The sequence below is a fragment of the Camponotus vicinus genome, unplaced genomic scaffold (assembly GCF_025532165.1).
Source record: "Camponotus vicinus isolate PSW18456_S1 unplaced genomic scaffold, iyCamVici1.0 SCAF_7, whole genome shotgun sequence".
NCBI classification, from domain to species: Eukaryota; Metazoa; Arthropoda; class Insecta; order Hymenoptera; family Formicidae; genus Camponotus; species Camponotus vicinus.
In genome coordinates, this window is record NW_028141979.1 from 8,260,726 (window position 1) to 8,287,415 (window position 26,690).

At 27.8% G+C, this 26,690-nt stretch overlaps 2 protein-coding genes across 6 annotated transcripts in view; one reads left to right on the forward strand and one right to left on the reverse strand.

The window, feature by feature from the left end:
• Positions 1-4,530: 4,530 nt before the first annotated feature.
• LOC145974720 (aminopeptidase N-like) lies at positions 4,531-16,734 on the forward strand. 2 transcript variants are annotated; one of them, XM_083104741.1, is made up of 13 exons: positions 4,531-4,701; positions 5,498-5,691; positions 6,172-6,661; positions 8,218-8,673; positions 9,028-9,208; positions 9,622-9,763; positions 10,024-10,105; positions 10,736-11,079; positions 12,191-12,465; positions 12,901-13,115; positions 13,254-13,550; positions 14,210-14,279; positions 15,128-16,734. In XM_083104741.1, exons 3-13 carry the CDS (start codon positions 6,219-6,221, stop codon positions 15,305-15,307), a joined length of 2,685 nt encoding a protein of 894 aa, XP_082960867.1. In that variant the 5' UTR covers positions 4,531-4,701; positions 5,498-5,691; positions 6,172-6,218; the 3' UTR covers positions 15,308-16,734. The 2 variants fall into 2 exon arrangements, with proteins under 2 accessions (XP_082960867.1, XP_082960868.1); XM_083104742.1 differs by lacking the exon at positions 6,172-6,661.
• The window catches only part of LOC145974721 (carboxylic ester hydrolase), a 39,100-nt gene continuing 28,830 nt past the window's right edge, over positions 16,421-26,690 (reverse strand). For all 4 annotated transcript variants that reach the window (XM_083104747.1, XM_083104743.1, XM_083104746.1 and 1 more), the window contains exons 3-9: positions 25,626-25,930; positions 25,094-25,293; positions 21,062-21,258; positions 18,782-18,947; positions 18,133-18,338; positions 17,483-17,769; positions 16,421-17,065 (exon numbers count right to left, since the gene is read on the reverse strand). In XM_083104747.1, the coding sequence (XP_082960873.1) occupies positions 16,855-17,065; positions 17,483-17,769; positions 18,133-18,338; positions 18,782-18,947; positions 21,062-21,258; positions 25,094-25,293; positions 25,626-25,930 (1,572 nt within the window). In that variant the 3' untranslated portion in view covers positions 16,421-16,854. The remainder of the gene's footprint in view (positions 17,066-17,482; positions 17,770-18,132; positions 18,339-18,781; positions 18,948-21,061; positions 21,259-25,093; positions 25,294-25,625; positions 25,931-26,690) is intronic.

Below are 26,690 nucleotides of genomic sequence, written 5' to 3' on the forward strand. Positions count from 1 at the left end.
ATATATATATATATATATATATATATATATATATATAGAGAGAGAGAGAGAGAGAGAGAGAGGGAGAGAGAATCGTTATCGAGAAAATGACAAGCAATAAATAATATGATCTGAATATAAATGATATATATAAATTTAATATATAAATGATATATATAATATAGTCTGAATATAAATGATAAATATAAATGATAAATAATTTATAAATTATTTACCGGATATTGTTGCTTAGTACGTTGCCCAGTGCCTTTTCAGACTTGCTTTTCCTCTCCTCTGCTATTTCTTCGTTGCACTCACATTCACTCCCGAAAACAAGATTAATTATGATTAGTTAATTAAGATTAATTACACGCAATAATCGTGAAACACTTTGCACGGCACTCCCGATCGCGTAGTAATTATAATTAAAAGTTTAGCAAGTATTAATTATAATTATCATAGCGAATTATGTTTCAACTACTAGTCGTAATTGTGTTTTATCGTTAGAGAGAAAATTTAATGGTATACGAAGTATTTCGCACTTTACTCCTCGAATGTTGCCGTGCGAATGATATCAAGGCCGTACATGTAAACACAGCGCGTCATACGCCGCCAAGGCCGAACGTGTTATTGTTCATTCATTGCTGATATATTTCACGTACTTTAACATATACACGGAATATTAAAGTGTCTAGGAGTGTTTTAGGTTATATACAGTTGGTGTAGAAAGTATTCGTACACTACGAATTTTCACAAAAAATGGATTATTTCTGTGTAACAATAAATAATAAATAAATAATTATTTGTTTTTATTATAAATTCTTCTTTTCTTAATAACATTTAAAAAGAACTCATAAGTTATAACATTTTATATTTCAAAACAATAAAATAACAAAATATAGCGATTTTCGAAAGTACAAGAAATATTCGTACACTATGATATCAATGACAACAACTGATCTTAGGTAGGAAACATAGTTCGTATGTTTGTTTACATTTTTTTGATTGACCTTCCCCTTACGTATTGACGTAAAATTTCATAGTTTCATTCAGTCGTTGTTCTGTATTTTATAAAAATGGGTCGAAAAGGAAGCGAGACTAAACCGAGGAAGAAAGAAAAATTATCATTAGGCTGCACAATCAATGTAAAAGTCTCGCGCAAATTTCGAAGATTGTTGGTCGAGCCCGCTCAACGATTCAATCTATTATTGATCGATTTTGTACAGAGAAAACCGTAAAAAATGCGCTCAGAAGTGATGGACCACACATTCTTTCAAAGACCAATGAAAGATTTATCATGCATCTTATCAAAAAAGATCCCAAAATTTCGGCTCCGACAATTGTGGCTACAATGGAAAAACGAGGTGTACATGTCTCAATCAGTACTGTTCGGAATATGTTGCGCAAGAACGGTTATCACGGTCGAGTAATAAGAAAGAAATTTTGGATCAACGAGACTAATCGGAAAAAACGACTTCAATTTGCCAAAAAATACGTCAATAAGGATAGTGATTTTTGGAATAAAGTCATAATCTCAGATGAGAGTAAATTTAATATTTTTGGTTCGGATGGGAGATGCACAGTGTGACGAAAAAAAAAATTGTGAATTAAATCCGAATAATTTGTTATTCACTGTGAAACACGGCGGTGGTTCAGTGATGGTGTGGGGCTGTATGAGTGCTGGAAGGGTTGGAAAATTACATTTTATTGAAGGTAGAATGAATCACAAAATGTATATTGACATTTTGAAAAATAATCTAGCCGTCACTGCGGAAAAACTTGGACTCGAAAATAAATTCATCTTTCAACAGGACAACGATCTGAAGTATACAGCCTATAATACCAAAAATTGGCTGTTATATAATGTACCCCAACAATTACATACTCCCCCACAATCACCGGACTTGAATCCCGTTGAACATTTGGAGTATTCTTGAAAATGCAGTGAGAAAAAGACAAGCATCGAATCGTATAGAGTTTATTAAAATTTTACAACAAGAATGGGATGAAATTTCACCTACCATTACAAAAAATCTTGTTGATTCGATGCCAAGAAGATTGCAGGCAGTGATCAACTCTAAGGGATACCCGACAAAGTATTAATTTTGTTTCTATTATTCAACAATTAGAGTGTACGAACACTTTTTGTACTTTCGAAAATCGCTATATTTTGTTATTTTATTGTTTTGAAATATAAAATGTTATAATTTATGAGTTTCTTTTTAAATGTTATTAAGAAAAGAAGAATTTATAATATAAACAAATAATTAGTTGTTCATTATTTATTGTTACACAGAAATAAACCATTTTTTGTGAAAATTCCTAGTGTACGAATACTTTTTACACCCACTGTAGATATTATTAGATTAATTAAATAATATTTGTTAAAGGATTGATGTATCACGAAGCTGTTCATTATGTTAATTACTTCGATTCATGATTCGATTGTTTTGCTGTGCGTTTTGAATCTAAATTATATTTAAATAATTGAAAAATAGAACGAGATGAAGCGTCGCAGTCGAATTATTTGATTCTATAAATATCATTAAAGTAATAATTTTTTCTTGTAAAAATCAATTTCACATAAATTATAATTTATTACTTTTGATTTCTGTTTCTATGATTCTTACTTGATTAAATGAGTAAATTACGTGAAATATGCGCTTCGAAAACTTTCATCGCGATATATATATGTATGTGTATAATAATTTATGTAAATTGAAGTGAAGTATCGATCCGATACACTTCGTATATTGTCGAATTTCTTTTTTAAATGCAATTGCGAGTATTTGCGCGAGTGAGTGCAAGTGCCACGAGAAACAACAAAGAGAGCAGGAGAGAAAAAGAAAATTTAAATAACGGACGGCTCAATGAGATATATGGTAAGTAATTTATAAAATTATTTATATAATGTGTCATATGCCATATGTGTGAGTCATTTCTTAACCCTTTAATTATGGATATATATTCATAATATTAAACCTTCAAACGCAAAAATAAAATTTCGTTAACCGCTAATAATTATTAAAAAAAGTGCCCACCACGTAAGAAAAATAAATAAGTAAATGTAATAAATTATTGAATGAATAAAATAAATAACTGTAGATAGACCCGAGATAATATAACGTAAACAAATGAAACTAATGAAATTGTCAATAAGCCATCTCGTGTATTTTTATTTATATTATTTATATTATTTATAATATCAGAGAGAAGACTAAGAGATATCATGGCCCGCTTTTTAGGTGGTCTCTGAAAATGATACACTCTTTGGAGACATTAAAAAGAGGGTAACATATATGTTATCCTCTAAGAACATTCGTGGACATTAGCTTTGTAATTCATGTCCACGTTTTTAATGTTCATAGAGGGCATATCGCTTTCAGGGATCATCTAAAAGCGGGCCATGACACCTTTCAGTCTTCTCTCTGTAGACACCACCGCGCGAGAGCGCTCAAAACCAAAGATAAGAAGCGCCGTCATTGTCTCTTGCTCCTTTTGGTTGATTTTCTGATCGGCAACTAAGCATAGAATATTGCATGAAGGAGAGACCAAACATGATTAATACCAAGATTTATTAACGTGATAAATTATTCTCTTAATTCGCAGACATCTGATGATTCTAAAGTTATTTTAATGTCGAAAATCAAACGTTTTATAACAAGACCTCGATCTTTATAGATCGGAATTCTTTTACAAACTTTATGTTATAAAATTTTTTGCCCTATAACAATAGTCAGCCAAAATTTGCCAGCTAAACAACATTAAATTAAAATATTATAGTTATATATATTTGCATCTTCGATCTTTATAATGCATATGACATTAATACTTAAAAATTTTTAATTATAATATCTTTGAAAGATTAAGAATTAAAATTATATTACGAAATATTAAGAATTTTGAATCTACAACTTTTGATATCTTTTTAGGACTGATATAACACTAAATAATTGCATATATGTATAAGAACATGTAACATAAAAAACTTGATAAATTTGAAATTAATTAAAAACGTTATATCTTCCTTGCACAATTTTCTTATTGATATAATATTTTATCATTTATGTAATAATTAAACAAAAGTTCGAAATTATATAACATATTTTACGACATAATTTGCAAAATTTATTTCTACCTAGTTTTTCTTTCGAAACCTGTTTTTTATTCTATTTATAGAGTAAAAAAATATTGATTTTGGACATTTAATACCATAAATCTACAACTAAGCTAATTTATTAATTAAGACACAAATAGCGATGGATTATTTGAGAAAAAATATAAAAGAGAAAATAGAGGGAATAGAGAGAATAGAGAGTATAGAGAGATATACAACTTTTTAATTGTTCTAAAACGTATGTCAAAATTACTTTAAAATTAAATATATAGAGCAAGAGAGTTAATTTAATCATGTGACATTTTATTCTATTTACTGACTGGTAAGGCACGTATTAAATTGACATATTATTTTGAGATTTTCAAGGTTGTTTTCATAACATGCTTATTATGATATCACGTGTCGAACGTTGGCATTTCTCGATAGTATTCCAGAACAGCAAGATCAAGTTAATATAGCGAGGTACATTTCCAGTATTAATAATTTACGTTAATATTTACGTAATAATTACGGTAATAATTACGTTAATAAAGTGTTAATTACAACTTAATTATTATCTAATATTAAGAACTAAATTTTGATCGGCTGACATCATAATATATAAGGTAAGTTATAACAAAACGGAATACATAGCCGTTTAAAAAAAAAAAAAATAAAATGTGTACATTATATACGTTGAGGACAATTTAAATAATTTTAACATACAAACATAACAAATCTAGTATTTTCCTCAGAAACGACATTCTTTTTTCAAAATTGTCGTTTTTAAAGATATTAAAGGAAAAATAGTTTAATTTCACAAGCGTGTAAATTATTATATTATCTTATAAATAAATTCAATTTAACTTAAAATCAAACATCTAATAAAGAAATTTGTTACATAATGTGTCAAAACTTGATAAATTTAAAAACTGATTATCTAAAAACGAGATCATTTTTTACACATTTTTTACTGGAATAATATTTTAATATTAATTCTAATACAAGAAACGACATTATGTAACATATGTTACACGACATATAATATTGCGAAATTCATTTCTGTTGAGTTCTTCCCTCAAAACCTGTCCTTTATTCTATTTATATGATGGAAGAACAAAATATTAATTTTAAACGTTTAATGTAAAAAAGTCTACAACATCTTAATAAATTAAGATACAAATGGAGATGAATTATTTGCTTAGAAGAAAGAAAATGAAAGTATGAAATACAAGTTCACGATTGCTTTAAAACGTTTACCAAAAAAAATATTATTTTAAAATCAAATATATAACGCGAGAGTTAATTTAATCAAATATTCACACTTTATTACTTATTGATTAATAAGGCGTTTATTAAACCTGATTTCACACTACTTTGATTTTAAAACTCGTTTTAATGACATGTTTATTCTGATTTCAGATATCGAACGTTGTTATTTCTCGGTAGTTTCCCAGAACATCAAGTTGATACAGATATATTTTTTATTGATATTAATAATATGTATAAATTTGTCGATATTAATAATATTTATAATATGTATCAATAAGCTAACTACACTTAATTATTATCAAAAAATTAATTCCTCATCGGCAGACAACTATAATATACGAGAGGTGAGTTATCATAAAAGAAGATACATAACCGTTTTCAAGATAAATAAAATGTGTACATTATATACGTTAAGGACAATTTAAATAATTTTATAGTACAATCACACAAAACAAGTATCATACTTTTTGTCAAAAGTGCCAGTCCTTTTCAAAATTATTGAAGAGAGATAGAATTTTAATTTGAAACATATATTATTATATTACTTATGAAATAAAAAACTTAATTTAATTTAAAATCATGCGTTTAATAAAGGAATTCTTTATTAATTATATAAGCGTGATAAAACTTATCAAATTAATATATTCCGTTTGCTAAAATATATATTCAAATATTATAATTTCTTTATCCTAAGGCGATATGTTATTAACAATAAATGATATTTTTTACTTCATCTCTTTTTATACGTAACAAAAGTAATAATTAAAGTAAATTCTCTTTACTTTATATATATATGTATATTTTATATTTGTTTTTTTTTCAAGAAAAAAAGGTGGTTATTTAAGACGAATGAGAAAGAGAGAGAAAGAAAATGTGTGACATGGCATTCCTAAAAGTATTAAGTTATAGTATAATATTCATTGTCGCGGCGGCTCCTTTTATTGATGCACTATTCTACCCACCACATTATAATATTCACTTTGTACTATATGTCAATGCCAGTATCTTCCACGGCGAATATAATACCAGCATTTATATTTCTCATGAAACGCAAGATATATATTTTTCTACAGAAAATTTGTTTATAATTAAAGCTATCGTAACAAACAATACACAAATACCTAAAGGAAATGAGAAAAAAGTTTTCACCCATAGGCCGAAGAAATTTATCTATGACACTGAAACATATGTAACCGCCATTTCTTTTCCGTACAATTTATCATCAGGATTTTACACTTTGAATGTGAAATTTTCTGGTCGTATAACCGAAGATGGAGGATTTAGAATTTACAAAAATGAACAAAATGATAGAATGTAAGTAGTTTAAAGCGATAAATAACTTAGGCGCTACAAATACCATTCTTGTTTTAATCTTTGCAAACTGTTCGTATTATTATTACTATGATGACATAGTTTTAATATATGTACAAGAAATATTCCTATAAGTAATTGATTCATGAAGAAATTTTTTTGTATTGCAAGTATATAGAACATTCCTATTATCAAAATCTTTTTAATACAAGACAGATATTGACCATACATGAATGATAAAATCTTAAATATTAAAAAGTATACTGTTGTGTTATATCATTATCTTCATATATTTATTATCTTATAAATGCATATTTTAGAGAATACTGTGAATATATTGTGAATATATTTTATATACATTTATTATAGATGTTACAGAAAATTTTTATGACGTATGTATATATACAGGGTGTCCCAAAAGTCCCGATACGGTCGAATATTTCATAAACTATGCACTTTAGAAAGAAATGTTTCAGACAAAAGTTGTGTAGCTTGAAGGGGGCCATAAGATGGTGGCAATGATTTGACCTTGGAGAGTCATTTGAAGGTCACGTGATGGTCACCGTCAATTTCTTAAATGGAACCCTCTATTTTTTATTACATATTCTTGTAGCTTATCTCGAGGACTTTCCAAAACACTATAATAAAATATTTTTCCCTCAAGTACTTTTTGAGTTATAAGGCTTGAAATAATTTCTTAATTTTACATAAACCGTAAAATATCTTGTAAAAGATTCATTTTTCGATTATCTTACCTTAATACTTTTATGTACAAAATAATGAGAGGAATCAATTGGTGTAAAGAAAACACATAGTTGTTTCGAAGAAAAAATATGTAATTGTTAATTGCAAATTATTTTTAATTTGCAATTAACAATTACATATTTTTTCTTCGAAACAACTATGTGTTTTCTTTACACCAATTGATTCCTCTCATTATTTTGTACATAAAAGTATTAAGGTAAGATAATCGAAAAATGAATCTTTTACAAGATATTTTACGGTTTATGTAAAATTAAGAAATTATTTCAAGCCTTATAACTCAAAAAGTACTTGAGGGAAAAATATTTTATTATAGTGTTTTGGAAAGTCCTCGAGATAAACTACAAGAATATGTAATAAAAAATAGAGGGTTCCATTTAAGAAATTGACGGTGACCATCACGTGACCTTCAAATGACTCTCCAAGGTCAAATCATTGCCACCATCTTATGGCCCCCTTCAAGCTACACAACTTTTGTCTGAAACATTTCTTTCTAAAGTGCATAGTTTATGAAATATTCGACCGTATCGGGACTTTTGGGACACCCTGTATATATATATATATATATATATATATATATATATATATATATAACATAATAAAAAAATATAATATAAAATATAATATAAAATTGTAATATAATATACATATATATGTCATTCTTCTAACAGTATTTTTAAAAGTTTTAATATACATTTGTATACTTTTCATTTTTCTTTCTTTCTCTTTTAATTTCTAATACTTTAGCAGTATCTGAAAATATTTTGTTATTTAAAATATATTGTTATATGTGCTAGGTGGTTGGCCGCAACACATTATCACACATTTGCGACTCGAAGATTATTTCCAGTTTTGAAGGATAGTCAGTATGCTAATTATAACATTTCTATAAAGCATCATAAAAACTACACAGCTTTATCAAATATGCCCGTCCAAGAAATAAATATGGATGAAAATAATATGCAATGGACACGCTTCAAACCAACTCCTATGATGCCCGTTTATTTCATAACGGCTAGTGTAGCTCATCTCGCCGTTACTTCAGGAACAAGTCAGATTACTAAATTGTGGTGCAGAACAGGCATAAAACCATATGTGCAATTTGCATCCACAGTTGCTACAAATATTGCGCAATTCTTAGACAAGATATTTCCGTATATCAGAGAAAGTCCGGAAACAAATCATGTCGCGATTCCGAATTTTCATTACATATTAACTAAAGAAAATATAAAGTTCGGATTTGTTCTTTATGGGTAAACATATTTTGATTTTAAAAAAATTTCTACATTAAAACTTAATATTTTTTCTCCATATATTCAATATTATAAAATTGGATATCTATATGTAATTGAAATATATATAAAATATTTCTTATTATTTTTTTTCGCAACTTTTTAACTGTATTCTGAAGGATGTCGCAGTCATAAAAGCTGATTAACACACGAATTGATTATGAAATATAATTAATCTCTTATATAACTAATTATATTCAACAATTATTCTCTCAACAGCGTGTCTAGTGATTGTACAAACTTTCTTATGTTAGCGATTCCTAACGTAAGAAAAGGATTCGCGACTTCATTGTAATATTTGTGAATTATTTTTAGAGAAGAAGATATTATCTTTGATCAAGGGACAGATTCTGAGATACGCAAAATTGATATAATGCAAGTAATAGGATATAAGGTGGTACACGAATGGTTTTATAATGCAATCGATCCATCTATGTGGGAACCATGGTTAAGCAAAGGTTTTGCTACGTTTTTTGGAATTTACGCCGCTGATAAGGTTATTTTATATTTAGCGTCAATTATTTTAATCACACACACATATAATCGGGGTAATATAAAAATACTTATATTTCTATAACGATAATCAACCAAAACTTGCCACATAAGCAACATTAAATTAAATTAAATTAAAATATCATAATTTATATTGACATACATACTTTTATATAACTTTAAAAATACTTAATTTGAAATGATAACATTAGATACTTTCTTTATATACTTATCATATACTTATTATTAGATACTTGAATATACTTTTTGAACTTAATGAGAGATATTCAATGAACGAATGTGTATAATTTTTTTTTATTATATTGTACCAGTTCTAATGTATGTTGCTAATATATGTTAGTACTACTTTTGATTAAATATTCATTTTTAATTATATTAAAATCCTTTTGCGCCCAGACATTTCCGGATCTTCGGATACAAGATTTCTTTGTGGTTCAAATGCAACATGATGTTCTTCATTGGAGTACCAAGGATACATGGCCGCTCACAATCGAATCAGGATTCAATAGCTCTTTTGAAATCCCTCGTTACATCAAGGGTAATCAAGCAAATAAATTATTCTTGATAATTTCTAAATGCATATAAAAAACATTATAATAAAACAAATAATTTAATTATGATTTATTTATATTATTGCTTACATAAATATTAACGTTTACCAGAAAAATAATATTAAAGTTAACCTGTATTTATCATATCTATAAATCAGTTACATTCATGAATTTATATATCCAAATAATCTATAGCAAATTTATCTTATACATACTACATTTTACTTTATGATGTCAATTTTCATAGCAAGCATTATGTTCCGCACGTTCCAAATTATATTTACCGAAGAGATTTTTCAGTCTGGTATGACGTGGTATTTACGAGATCAGTGAGTAATTTATATATATTTCAATATAATTATATTATAAATTTAAATACACAATTTTAAATGATTTTTAATTTTACTTTTTTTATAATTATTTTTTGCTTTACTTTTTAATTTTTGAAATTTATGTATATATACCTCTCAAACTTCCTGTCTATTTGTTTATTTTTTTCTATGTTTCCAACTTTATATATACTTAATTTTTATTAGTAATTTCTTGTTAATTTTTCTCTTATTAATTTTACCTTCCATTTTATTATGTCTCTACTTATTAATATCATTATTTTAATTTTCGTCTTCTTCCAATTTTTTTTAACTTCTTCCTTTATCTACATCTCCATTCTTGCGTTTCAAATCGTCTCATTTGTTATCTACTGATATTTTTTAATTCTTTTTATTTATACTTTATTTCTTTTCTGTGACACATTTATCTTTTTAATTACTATTCTATCTTTTTTGCTATTTATCATTAATACTTTTCTTATCGTTCCAATTCTATTTGATATAATTTATACTACATTCTTCTCTTTCACTTTTACTTTGTTCTTTAAAAATCTTAATTGCTTTTCAAGATTTCTCTTAAGATCTTCTTTTGTTAATTTTTTCTTATCATTTACTCATTTGGATTTTTAGCTACATAAGCAGTAATATTTTCTGGAACGTTATGCAATATACCTTGGATGAATCAGATTTGGAAATCAAATACAATGTAACGGATAGAATAGCTAGTTGGACACGACTAAATCATTACCCTGTGATTAATGTGGAAAGAAATTATAATAATAACAGCTTGAATATATCGGTAGAAAATTTTAATACGGATATATGGATATTTGTGAATATTTCTACACAGACCGATTCCGATTCGAAGAAATTATTGCCTGCAGTGTGGTTAGCACCACATATTTCGTACCATATATTGAATATAGATTTCATAGAGAAGAATGACTGGATATTGGCCAATTTACAACAAAGTGGTAAATATTGATCAATAGATTTGTTACTAATACTTTTACATATGTAGCTGCTCTTTGCACATTTATACTTTTTCTTAAAAATAATTACATGATTTCTTTATATCAGTCGATTCCTCTCATTATTCTGTGGATAAAAGTATTAAGATAAGATATTCGAAAAATAAACATTTTACGAAATGTTCCGTGGTTCACTTAAAACTTGTAAACTTAAAGTATGATATATCTCGTAAATTATTTAATTTTTGGCTATTCTTATAACTTTTTACGAGGAATATTGTGAAGAATTGGTTTATATAAACAAATTAGAATAGTTTCGTTTAAATAAATACTAAATTGACCTTGACACCCACATCCAAAGTCCAACTAACTAATATTCTCATCTTCTTTTTCCCTGCAAACTCTACAACTTTTATTTGAAACATTTTTTTCCAAAACGCCTGTTTTTAAGTTATTACTATATGAATGTTAACCTTAGATAATTCAATATATGTTATTTAACTTATAGAAATAATATATAAATTTTTTCCGCCAATATATTAGTTAGAGAGAGAACATTTTCCTTAAGAATCCAACAATGATTATAATTATTTAATATCTAATAATTAATTATTGGATAATTTAATTATAACAATAGTTAATTTATTATTGATTATATCGACAATTTGTTTCACATACATATGCATAAAATTTATATTTTATTATCTGATTATTGATAAATTATATCTACATATTATACTGTTAGAATAAAATTTTATACACACTCTAAAGATTATACATACATTAATATGTTACACACAACGAAGTGTATAATATAATTTGATTATCATTATTGATTATCATGAATGTAGTTAAAATACATTTAAGTTGACATAACACTCTTTGCATAGCTCTCTTAGTATATTGATTTATCAGCGTGATATAATTTAATATTGAAAATCTATAATTTCCTTCTTATAATAATCTTGTATCAAAATTTTTAATACATAATTTCTAATACATTTTTTTATACGCTTTGAATAAAAGAAGCCAAAAGTTCAAATTATTACTTGAAAAAAAATTCAATAACAAATTTAAATTAGTTCACTGATAGAATTTATTTAACATTCGACAGGATGCTATCGCGTCAATTATGATGTCGAGAATTGGAGAAGACTTTCGAAATATCTGAACTCCGAATCCTATAGAACAATACATGTTCTCGATCGTGCTAAAATCATTGACGACTCATTTCATTTTCTGATGACAGGCCGATTAAATTCTACTCTATTCTTGAATATTTCACGCTATCTATCACAAAATACAGATTATATCTCATGGTATCCTATGTTCAAGAACTTGGAATATATGTCGGGTTTCTTTGCATTTCTAGAAAGCGCATTTATAAAGGTATAAATAACATTAACGTTTATGTAAGTAAAAAAACGTGTGTTTAAATAATTCATATATGTATATTTTAACAACATATATGACATTTATATTTTAAAATTACTTTTGATAAAATATAAATGAGTATACACAATGTTTAACTTTCCAAGGTGCACGAAACAACATCCGCTTTTAAATTTTCATGCAATAATTTACTACTAAGATGAATAATAATTAATATCAAATTATATTAATTAGGTGTACTATAATCACGCATTTATTATTATCTTTTTAATCTTATAAAAACATTATTATATTATTGGCATAGCTTTTTAAATAGCATATGCGTGCGCACAAACTTTTTTAATTTTTCTATAATATATAAATAAATATATAATTATAAAACTATAAATAAATATAGAAATAAATTTTTATACATTATTTTACAATTTGTAGGCGGAAATAATGCAATTCTTGAAGGAGATTTTATGGAAATTAGAATATCCCACTTTTGATCAAGATGAGAACCATTATGGTAGCATTTTGATTAAATGTTTGAGACAAGAGGCTGCAAAATGGTTATGCATCGTGAATTATAATTCTTGTTTGACAATTTCTAAAGTTGAATTGAAATCGTATCTCTCCTATCGTGACACATTATCATCATATAAGTAATTACACTTTGCAATTATTTTTCAATCACGATCATTTTATAAAAACATTTTATTTTGTGAAATATTTATGTGAATATCAAGATGTATGATTATGAATTCTAATAATTTATTTTTATTTTATTTTGAATATTGTAGAATTTGGCCGGGATGGAAAGAATGGACATTCTGCAATGGTTTGAAAACAGCCCATGACAATACTTGGATGCAAGTGTTTGATATATATTTGAAGAAATCAGATTCTAGTGTTTTAAAATTTTTATCCTGTTCCCAAAAGCCTTCAATCATTCTTCAGTATATACGTTTAATGGCTAATATGACAAATGTAACTGCTATCGATCATATAAACAGTTTTTGTACTACTATTGCGAGGCGTTCAAAGAATGACTTAATGCTTAATATGATATTAGGAAATTTGGAAGATATAAAACCTAGGTAAAATGGCACTACTTTTTATAAATATATACAGTATATACATATACATAAAGATTGATTTGCTTCATTTGCTAATTACACTATTCAACATTATTTTTGTAAAACGAGTATGAGTATTCATTTTCAATGTATTTTTGCCTGCTGAACACGAATCTATTATCCAAATTTGGCTATCACGTCTCAATTTTGAAAAAATCAAAGAGGAAAACGACGATTTTGATGATTTTCGGGACATTGTACGATCGTGTACATACACTGACACCAAATTTTTTGTCTTAGGCCTGACACTAACGTTATTTTAGCTTTAAGCAAGACTTAAATATATGTCTATCTTTATCTTTCTTTCTAAATAAATAAAGACAGACATATATTTAAGTTTCGCTTAAAGCTAAAATAATGTTCGTGCAACCGGGCCTAAATTTCGTTAAAATGCCATACAACAGTGTAAACTTTCAGATTTCAAATGCATTTGTTTGTGTCATAAGAACATTTGAATTCGTCGATTTGAGCTTTTTGACGCGATTTTTCTTAAATCTATGGTGTAATAACCGGATTTGGAAATCGTGTTCATCAATCAAAAATACATCGGAAATGACTATTTACAAAATATCAATTTTTATTGAACTATGTTATATAAATCTATTGTTTTGTTTTTACAGGCAAATTAGTATTACTACAGCATTAACTATAATTATTAACCATATATATTCTAAGATACAAATTGACAAGGTAAATTTTATGAACTTATATGCATGTAAAAGTTTACAAAGCGGATACACATACTTGCTTAGAAATATATATATATATAATTGTTTATTAATTCCTTGAAACTCATTTATCAGTATATATACACATATACATATACAGGGTGTCTGTGCAATCTCTTCTGTGAGTGAGGTCCGGACTTACCACTCCTTCCCCATTCACCGCTTCGCCGCGCGCTTCTACTCACGCAGATTGGTCGATCTTCTTTAATTAATTTTTCGTTAATTATTGTGAATATCGCAAAACAGTAGAGGTTCTTCCTTCTTAATTTGAGCCAATCTACCTTCACACTTCGGAATGCGCAAAGTTTTCAGACACCCTGTATAATAATGTATCGACAACTATTGTATAATACTACTTGAAAAAATTTATTAATTTAATTTGATGGTCTGTTCTTACATCAACTCAAAGTCAAATCAAAGTCTTTACGGATAAAAATTTCGTAACATAGTTACATCAAAGACAAGTTATATCATAACAATTTTTACTATATTACCAAATAAAAAATTATTATTACTTACATTTTAATCTAAAAAATATTTTTTTAAATAAACGTGGAAATTGATTTCAAGGATCCAGTACGCTCTCTGATTAATCATCGATTAATTGTGATTATGATAAAAAAAAATGATGAGATTTATAAGCTCAGATATATTTAGTTATTAATTTCTTATTAAGTTTATTTATCTTTATACATAAATGTATCACTACTATCTTATCCTAATTATGCTAACAGCCAGAAATTGTGGAACATATTTATTGTACAAAAAGCAACTATTGTTGAAAATAAATGTTAAAATAATTTGTTTTAGGTAAATAAATATTTGCATGAGATGAAGTATAAGGAAAATATAACAATAAACGTTAAGCGCAAATTAGAACTACGTTGGAATCAAATACAGATTCAGTTGCATGAATTTCGATATGTAGCAAAAAGCTTGAGAGATATTCTTATAGAAGCTTGGATGCTCAATCAAACCAGCAAGGCATAATGAAATGTAATGCATATACATATTTATCTTTAATATATAAACAATTTTTGTATTTTTATTTATTTATTCTGTTTAAAAATATACAAAAAAGAACTAGAAAAAAACAGAAAAGGGCAATCATAGTTCTAACTATAGTGGCGTAGTGATGGTAAAATAATCCCTCACAATTTTTTGTGATAATTATAATAGTTCTAGAAAAGAAGAGAATAAGAAGATGAACAAGCGGATGATACATAAATTGAAATCAAAATAAAAAAATAGATTAAAATAAAATGTTAGAAGTTTTGTACTGAATTAGATTCAACAGATTGATTTGGTTTTTTGATTGACTTAACATTCCTTTGTCGAATTTAGAATTTAAGAAGAGAGTTTAAAAGTTTGTTGTCAGATTAAGTTCAATATAGATTGTATACTGATTCATTCAAAAAATTTACAAATTACATATTTTAATTCTTCTAATTAATAGAAAGACTTTTTAACGTATAAAAGTAATTTATTCTCTTAATTCGAAGACTTTCAAAAAGTTCTATTTTGATATCAAAAATCGTGCTTGCAGCACACAAGATATCAATGATGTGTCATCAAATATTTCAAAATCTGTAATTTGTTTTTAATAGAAAATGAATTAAAAATTAAGTTTATATTAAGATTATATCAAAAAGCTTATATGTCACACGCGTTTAGTATGTTATTCGAACTGACATAATATAAATTAATTATTAATTAGATATATATGTGCGCTTGTCTATGTATAAACGTGTAATGTAAAAAAATTTGATGGACACAAGAGGACTGATTATCTATAAATATTATATCTTCTTTCTATTTATTATAGATATATTATCTTAGTGTTCATGGAATACTAACAAAAATAATATTATACTTACAAATAATATTATTAAAATTTATTAAAATTTGTGTATTTCAATATTTATCGTGTATTCTATTAAATTCTACTTCTTTTATTATATAAAAAAGAATAATTAATAATTTTAGACAATCAATATATTAAAAGTATTTACATGTCCCTATCATTAAATTGCGGCACAAGCGATGAAAAATTAATAGAAAAATTGTACACAAATTGTAATATTGTTACTGTAAAAATTAAAATAACAAAGCATGTACTTATTTCGCAATTATATTTAAGAAATTATTTTAAAAAGATTATAAAAATTACTTAAATATTTTATTCTATGTATGATAAAAATATGCATTGTTAATAATAAAAAAAGTTCAGGCTTAAAAAATAGAAAGAATAAACTTTGCAAAAACATTATGTGATTTCATATCTTGTAAAATATGTATTTAAAATAATTTTAATACAAAATTTTATAATAAAATTCCTAAGTAATTATAAAGTTTTATAAAGTTTTAATTGAAATTTAATTGAATGAATATTTCAACAAAAAGAGATTTAAAAATAATTTTTAAAAATCAGTTCTTAAGACTTTATAAGAGATCTCAGCACTTTGGATTTTTTACAATCAAATGAAATATTTTTTTGCACGATTTATAAAAATGTACGCGAGCAATGAAATTGATAATTACAACTCGTCCTTAAAATTCCTTATATCCGCACCATGGAACTTCATTCGATGTGTTAGCTCATCCCAGAATGTCATTCTCTTGGAGAGAAGATTACTATCCATAATTATCTTAGTCGAATTTCCTATGTATAGATACTCCGGTGAAGAACTTGTTTTCACCGGTTTCCACTTCAAGGGAATTAATTTCGTGACCTTTGGCGTTGGATTTCTACAAATGATTTTTATTATATTATGTATTTTATTGATGCATCTTTTTTATATCTCCACGTATATAAAAAAAAAATTTATTATAAATCTATTATATAATAATTACAGCATTAATTAGTCTAATATATAATAATTATAACATAATCGCGAAAAATATACATATTATTAAGCCAAATATTATCCTGATGAATATTAATTTTATTGCACTGATCTTTTGCAGTCCCGTGAAATTTATATATATATATATATATATATATATATATATATATATATATATGCATGCATTCTGATGTTAGAAATAATGAAATTTTATTATGATGTAAATTCTAATGGAGGTATATCATACGAAATCAATTGTGATATGTTATATTTAATAATATATAAATCTTATATCTTTGCTAAAAATATTAACGCTTACCCGGAATTTGCGAAATTGTACCAGAGTTGGGTCATGATATCGATTATCTTATGATCCTCCTTAGACAACTCCGTATCCTTGAACAATTGTTCACCCACGGGGAATAAATACTGCAGCTCATCCGCGTGCGATACTCCATAATTCCTCTCGGTATCACCGAATATCGTACTGAAGGACGCGCTTCCTCTGTACGTGAAGTAGTAGTAATAAATCGGTGAAGTTTGATTCGCAATAAATTCTTGAACGGCTTCGTGAGTACCGTGATTAAACCACGCGTCGCTATACATCTGCAAAGGTACATTAATGAGCCATTAGATTAATAGAGAATTAAAGAACTGGACTCGATAGTTGAGAGTCTTTGCTTTCGATATGTCGAGGCGCCACCTATCCGAAATTTTCATCAAATAAAATTTCGATTAAAATATATCAAGAAGCAAAACCGTAATAAAAAATTTAACAGCAATTTTAATTTTCTAAATTTTTAGTTTGAAAGCTTTTTCTTCTTATTAGACAGATTAAATGTTAAATGATACATATATATTTTTTTTATTTTCTATAGATGTCAAAATCGTATATTATTTAATTAACAAAAAACTCTATTCCTTCCATTAATTCTTTATATTATTCATTATTTAATTATTTGAACTTACATCAATGACTTTGAATCTAGCTTCCTCAGATTGATCGATGTCTTTATTGCCGAAATAGAATTCACGGATATTAGTGCTCATCTCATCTCGAAATTGCGTATCTTGAAGATCATATCGCTCTTCGTAAAACAAGCTGAGAGGTGCAACATTGTGGAAATCATTATTCAATTTCTTCACATGTTCGTTCTGATCTCGTCCGTAGATACCTTTAACATTAACATGTATAAATATTCTCTTCTATTGCTTGTTCAATTAAAGACAATTTTATACCATAAAATATCATTTTTTATGCAAAATTTCATAAGGCTTGCGTCGAGGAGAGTTACCTTATTAATGTATAATAAATTGTGATTAAGAATGTGATGTCTGAAACTGTATTTACATATCTATGTAGAAGCGAATAATGGATTTTATGAGATCTAAAGCCAATATAAAGCTTTATGCAAGCAAGCAATAAGCACTTCTCTTCTCTTGTTCTAAAAATTATTTTTAAAATTTTCTAAATATTTCTGAGAATAATTATTTTATTCAACTCTGATTCCAAAATAATAATTCCTAATTCTAAAGTAATAATCTCTAATTCTAAAATAATAACGTCACGTCTTTTCTTGATTTTTGAAATGAGGATTGGAGACTATTACTCTCTCACCTGCTACCTTAAGTGTTCCTTCTTCAGATGTTATCCCCGTCATCCAAGGTATATCAGATAAACGACCTTGTCGCACGGAAATTAATGGATCTTCCGTCAAAAGAGCACCTACGTGTTTAGGCTCGATTACTGGTTTGAAGGGTATCATTGGACAATAACCATAATGCTGCGACATGGAACACAGATAATTAAATTAAATTAATTATAGAAAATTTATTTAGAATAATAGCATATGTTTTATAGAAATACAAGTAATACTTTGGCAGTAAAAAAGTGTGACATGATTAAAAAGATTGATTAACAGTTCTAAACAGAAAGAGAGAAAACCAGAGATAAACAAGCTGTTTTATTAAATATCAATAAGAAACAAAAGTAAGTCAAGTTCAAAAATACTGAACAGGTTTTTAATTCGCAATAATTTGTAACGTGTGTGCATATGTGTATCGCGTTTATTAAATCAATTAAATATATCTAAGCATTTGAATAGTTGATAAAATATGTAAAATATTAAAAGGCGCATTTGGAAAAGAAATAGGAAAGATTTCTCTTATGAGTAATCAGCCATTACGATAACGTTATAGATGATTTTTCATGTTTATTATTCCCTTGCGACTTGTTTTTCTTTATTTCAGCCGACAGAAATGCGTGATTCATAGATGTTAGTAAAAATGCCAGCAACACATACGAAAAACATGCACGTATGCAAATAAACATGCGCGTCTCTCTAAACTGGTTTTGCCAGAACTTTGAATATATTTATTCAGTATATCTCTCTCTCTCGCGCATTTAAATAATATATTATCATCTTTACTCGCGCGAAACATATCGTGTAAGAAAATAATCTTGGGAAAATTTCTATGTCATTATTAAATAAATAATCAACAAACAAGTAATATTTGTTACATCGCAAACGATCTCATTGTCAGGAAAATGTATTTGTTGCTCTATACATTGACTGACATATATAACTATAAAATATCAATTTCTCATTTTTAAGAAAATAAACATCCGAAAATATTTCATGTACAGTCTATCATCATAATCAATTTTCGATTTCATCTGAATTTTGCATCGGGATATGTCGACACCAAACTGGGATAAAGCGACTTTGCGTGACTGTCCAAGGATCATTGTCATCCAACCATATCGATATTTTGTAAGCATGTATAATTTCTGAAACTGATGCACGCGCAGAGATATAGAGCTCATGCTTAGTTACGCTTTTAATGCATGAATGCGCATAAATCAGCAAACATTTCACACGTACAAAATACGAATATTGCGAGCCAGACTCGATTTATGCGCCTAATCACCTTTTAAGTAAAGATTACATCAGAGAATAATAATTGACAATTTAAATTAGATTTCGTTAGAATAATAAAATTAATAATTTAAATAAAATTATATTATAAATAATAAATATAATCCATATATGTATATATTAAATTTGTAGAAGAGAAAATAACTTATAAATTTGATGCAACGCAATATGCGACAACGGTATGCACATGCACACACGATTGGCAGCTAAATGAATGCCTTCGGATAGCTGTCAAAACATACACACATACGACACAGAGAAATCATGTAACAAGAAGTCGTTGAAATATGAAATATTCAGGTTAAATACCAGCAATTGATTGAATATTTTATACATATATTGCATCCCATTAAATGTTACACTCGCATTCTAAGACATATTTATGTGAAAAATACAAGACCTGAGAAATAAACAGAGAAATTAATTTATAAAAATAAATTATGTTAAGTTATTTATTTAAATAAATTATGTTGTTATTTATAAAAATAAATTATGTTAAGTTATTTAACATAAAGAATTGAAATCAATTATATTTTCTTCAAGATTTGATGAATAAGATGACTTTAATATCATTCAATTTTCACAAAACTGCAGTAAATTAGAAGTATAGTCAAATTTTTTGTTTGAACATGATAAAATAATCTATAGTTGTAATTTAAAAGATTTTTTATCGTTTATCATCCGCTTTCGTACACATTAATTGCCTCGATTAATTTTAATTTTAAAATTTACGGTAACTGGTTTTATTTATATATATTTTTAACTATATATATATATATATATATATATATATATATATATATAATATATATATTGTATGTATGTAATTTTGTAACAAAAAACTATTATTTGGGGAACATTATATATCGTATATTAATTGCAGTAATGTTACTATCAGAGATAAATTTACCAAAACATATTTATTGCATTTATACTTACGTGGATTAACTTTTAATTACCTGGAAAAGACGATCGGTACCAATAATTTCCGTATCGGTTTTTGTTCGCAGACATTTGATGAGTTCTGCGGAATTTTCGGTGTTGCAGCCTAAATTTCTACCCATAATCGTGGCCTTCTTCTTGGCAGATCCCGGTGGCGTTAAAGTCCATGGATTGTAAAAGTTACCGCTTTGCGAGATACCTCGGTGAAAAAGACCTGCGTGTCACAAAAAAATGTAAATATTTCGTATTTCATAAAAATATATTACACTAGTCAGAAATATATTTCTGCTAGAAACTGCAGATCACGCATATATTTGATCGCATAATACATTGCATATTACGTATAATGGTAATTCTCTCTCTCTAACAAAAAAATTAAAGTTTTAAGAAAAGAATTTAACTCAACTTTTATGACAACAATATAAACGTTCAATGATACTTTCAGGAATACATTTATTTGTGTATTTCATTGTGTAATTCTTTTCTCGAGAACTTAATCATGAGAAAAAATTTTTAATTAATATATATGTATATATATATATATACAGGGTGATTCAAAATAACCCCTGTGTCCCTGAAATGACATATTCTTGAATCAATTCTAAGACGATTTTTCCTTCGGCAAAATTTCGTCCGAAGCTTAGTTTTTGAATTATTAAAGGAAGTAGTTAACGTATGACGGGTCGAATACAAGAGGCAGGCAAGGGTGGCGCGATTCACCGTCAGACGCGGGTGCTTACGCGGGGCGCCTGCTGCGATCAGCTGGTCGCTATACACATACGAACACATACATTCTCTCTCTGTCTGTCTGTCTGTCTGTCTGTCTGTCTGTCTGTCTGTCTGTCTGTCTGTCTGTCTGTCTGTCTGTCTGTCTGTCTGTCTGTCTGTCTGTCTGTCTGTCTGTCTGTCTGTCTGTCAGTCTGTCAGTCTGTCAGTCTGTCTGTCTGTCTGTCTGTCTGTCTGTCTGTCTGTCTGTCTGTCTGTCTGTCTGTCTGTCTCTCTCTCTCTCTCATTCGCTCACTCACCTGTAATTTTTTTTTTTTTTTACGAGAGAGGGGAAAATGCATTTTATGCATACCCACCGGTCGATCCAGTGAGTTATGTGGGACTCGAGTACCAAGTCGAATTACCAACTCGGTACTCCCTACCCACTAAAAACCCCTCTCTTTTCACGAATTTCCTTTGACACACTGTCCCTCTGACTTCCCGAGATCTGTTTTCACATAACGTCAAAAAATAGTTATTATTACCTTGTTCGAGGACTTTTAATGTATTGCTGTAATTGCTTGAAGGAGAAATGAATTTTCCGATAGATCGTACGTTCTCAAATTTAACGTAGATATCACGTTGCAAAAGACAAGAAATCCACACTAAATTATTAACTGAAAGTTTTTCTTCTTTCATGAACTGTATTCTTTTATAAACTTTAACGTAATCACATTTATTTACTCACTCGATGAGACGAGAAATTTACTAACTCTATCACTGATCACTATTAATCACTGTCGAATAATAACTGTTGGCGATTAAAAATCACTCGATGAAAGAAACACGCGCGGACACGTTACTACACGACACGACGACGCGACAATGCGACGATAATTATTCGGCGACTGCAAGCAGTTTTTTGTCATGGTAGGTTGCGGTAGGTTAAGGTACTACTGGCGCTATCGAACGCGATCATGTGTTCGATTGAAGAATGCGGTAAACATAATAAACATTTAACGTATTAATATTATTATTATCATGAATGTGTGTGATATCCATACATCGTATGATATCTATTTAAAAATTCATTAGATTAAATAAGTGTTTTTAAAATATTTATTACTTTTACTATTATCTTAAATAAATATTTAATATTAATATTTTATATGATAATAGTAAAAGTAATAAATATTTTAAAAACACTTATTTAATCTAATTAATTTTTAAATAGAGCTTTTGCCGAAGGAAAAATCGTCTTAGAATTGATTCAAGAATATGTCATTTCAGGGACACAGGTTATTTTGAATCACCCTGTATATATATATATATATATATATAATTTTAAATTAATATATATAAATTTTTAAATTAATATACATGCAATTTTTCAATTTTATTTTCATTTTATTACCTTTAATATATTATTTTATATATATATATATATATATATATATATATATATATATATAAATTTTCTTAATAATAGATACATTATAAGTTTTATTCTTGTTTCTTTTTAAACAATACATATTTTTTATATGTGCAGTTCAATCACCTTTGGATTCATAAAACGCATACTTTCTTTCAACATTAATAGTTTTCAATAATGCTATTGGAAAAATGTGTAATAACAATAACATATTAATAATATTTTTACATACAAATATTATACAATATAAAGTTTTTTAATTTGCGTTAAATATCTTTTTTGTTTCCTGCGATAAATAGAAAAAAACGATGATGTAACGTAATCGACCTTGAAACCGGTTCGAGATTTGTGGTTTGTTAATGTCAAGCAATGTTGATGCTAATGTTAAGCAATATTGACGACTTGTAAGAAAAAAGCGCAAGTATAAAATATGATATTTCCTCATATATTCTTGGAAAAAATGCGATCTCGAGTCATGCTATAAATCGAAATAGTATTCATGTGACAACGATATTAAGAATAATTTAACGACGAAGTCGCGCCTGATAAAATGCAGAATCGGAAATCAATTTTCGCAATAAGATTGTATCAATACATTATATGTATACAGGGTGTGTCATTTTAAGTGATGCAGCTGAATATCTCTTAAAGTAAAAGAGATTGCGAAAAATGTTTCAGACAATAGTTGTATGGTTTCGAGGGGGATATAAGACGGTGCCATTAGTTTGACCTTGAAGAGTCAGCTGAAGGTCACCTCCAACTTCGTAAATGGGACACCCTATATGCTTTTGCAAATTCTTGTAGCTCATTTCGAGAGCTTTCCAAAACATGATAATTAAGTTAGTTTTCATTAAGTACTTTCCGAGTTATGAGGCTTGAAATCATTTCTTAATTTTACATAAACTGTAAAATATCTTGTAAAATATTCATTTTTCGATTATCTTACCTTAATACTTTTATGTACAAAATAATGAGAGGAATCAATTGGTATAAAGAAAACACATAATTGTTTTGAAAAAAAAGAATGTAATTTGCAATTAACAATTACATTTTTTTTCTTAAAAATAACTATGTGTTTTCTTTACACCAATTGATTCTTCTCATTATTTTGAACATAAAAGTATTAAGGTAAGATAATCGAAAAATAGGATGTCCCATTTAAAAAGTTGGAGGTGACCTTCACGTGATCTTCAGCTGACTCTTCAAGGTCAAACTAATGGCACCGTCTTATGTCCCCCTCGAAACCAAACAACTATTGTCTGAAATATTTTTCCCAATCTCTTTTACTTTAAGAGATATTCAGCTGCATCACTTAAAATGACACACCCTGTATATGTTGTTATGTTATATGAGAAAAAATTTTCACGCCTCAATCGAGGTGTTTTTCGAAGTAAATAACGCAAATTAAGCTAATTAATATGGTATGCAAGAACTGTAATTAATTATCTATTCCCTCCTTTTATTCATTTAAAGTGCATGCTAATACTTTGATTTCATCTCCCAATCTTTCTTATCTCATCATGATATTCAAGTTATATATATTTCTTTTTATAAATTTTTATATTTATTAAATTATATATATGTATGTGTGTGTGTAGTTTATTATATCTAATTAAAAAAAATATAAAAAATATAAAACATAAAATACATAAAATATAAAATATAAAAATAATGTATTAAAGATAAATTTTACAAAAAAGTTAAAATGTGAAGCATATTATGTAATTAAAAAAAGAATATATAATATATTAAAAGATAAATATTACTTAAACATTAGAGAAAAATTAAAAAGAATAAAGAAGCAGGAGAGAAAGGGAGTAAAAAAAATGTATTTTATCGATATAGATGACTTATAAATTTTATACAGATATTAATGTAATTTATTATACGAAGATTTTGCCAGAGATCTTACCTTTTGAGAGAGGGCTGACCATATGATAGTGAACACTCGCGCCTCCCGCGCTTTCGCCGAAAAGAGTCACTCTGTTCGGATCACCACCGAAGGAAACGATATTCTCCTGCACCCATCGCATGGCTTGCTGCTGATCCTTCAATCCAAAATTCCCCGGGCACTCGAGATCCTCCGTGCTTAGGAAACCCAATGGTCCCAGTCTAATGCAAAAAGTCTACACGTTTTTATCGCTTCCAATACTTATGTAATTAAAAATTAATTTTCTAAAATTACAAAACTGTGTGATAACTTTTTTGTGATAACTCCTCCCCCTTTAATTACAAAAAACAAACTAACTAAAAAAATATCGTTCGTCATCACCATATCATCTGTGGGTAATATTTTTTTGCATAATTATGTAATAATAATTTGCAATAATTATGTAATAATTTTGCATAGTTACGTAATATAATTTTTTTCTAATACAAGATCACAATTCCGCGCGTAAGAAATTAATTCAATCGCGATCAAGGAATCGAGATCGGAACTTCACCGGAAGTTCACGGTGACGAGGACGAGATCGTGATCCAGCAGAAACTTGGGCCCGTAAAATTCGGAATGACCGGCTCCGGTGACCCATCCGCCACCGTGGAACCAGATCATGACCGGGTATCGATAGGAATCGATGGACAATGGCGCTTCAAAGTACGGAAGCCGCGGCGTGTAGACGTTTAGGTAAAGGCAATCCTCGCTGCCAACGATCTCCTCCTGATACGTGTAGATATTCCGTTGCGTGCATATCTCGGCGTTTTCCACAGCCGCTCGAACACCACTCCAGGCGGCTGTGGGTTGCGGCGGCTTTAAGGAAAAAACACACCGTCATTAATTCGTCATGACTTTGACTCATTTCTGTGCATTTGCGTCGAAACGGAACTTATCGCGAGCAAAGACTTCACGATCCCGACAAATGAGGCATTTTCAAGAGATCGATGGAGATTCACAATCAGAGTGAATAGAAAAAATATGTAATTTGCAATTAACAGTTACATATTTTTTTTTTTCCGAAACAATTATGTGTTTTCTTTACACCAATTGATTCCTCTCATTATTTTGTACATAAAAGTATTAGGGTAAGATAATCGAAAAATGAATATTTTACTAGATATTTTATGATTTATGTAAAAATTAAGAAATTATTTCAAGCCTCATAATTCGAAAAGTACTCGATAAAAAAATATTTTATTATAGTGTTTTGAAAAGCTCTCGAGGTAAGCTACAAGAGCTTTTTCGGCAGCAGATAGCCCTGTATATGTATATTTTACGTTATTGTTCAAAGAATTATTTTTTGTAATTAATTAATGCTTGTTTTGTGACCGATTTATGCTTATGTAAGTAAAATTGTGACATTGCTGATGCAGAACAACATTACGGCGATACATTAAATAAACTTGCTTATCAAACTTGCATTTATTTCTTACAATTAAATTGAAATTACGTTGACAAGATATTAAAGATCTTTATGTGAAAAGATTTTTATTGATTGTTATATTTTTAATACAACTCTTGATACAAATTCAAGCCTTGATCTTGAATTGAACACTTGATTTAGATTTTAATT

Excerpts from the sequence above, each read along its gene's own strand:
- LOC145974720 (XM_083104741.1), top strand. The coding sequence starts at position 6,219 with ATGTGTGACATGGCATTCCTAAAAGTATTAAGTTATAGTATAATATTC. Across the intron at positions 12,466-12,900 it reads TAGAAAGCGCATTTATAAAG|GCGGAAATAATGCAATTCTT; the intron begins GTATAAATAACA and ends TACAATTTGTAG. Across the intron at positions 13,551-14,209 it reads TTGGAAGATATAAAACCTAG|GCAAATTAGTATTACTACAG; the intron begins GTAAAATGGCAC and ends TTGTTTTTACAG.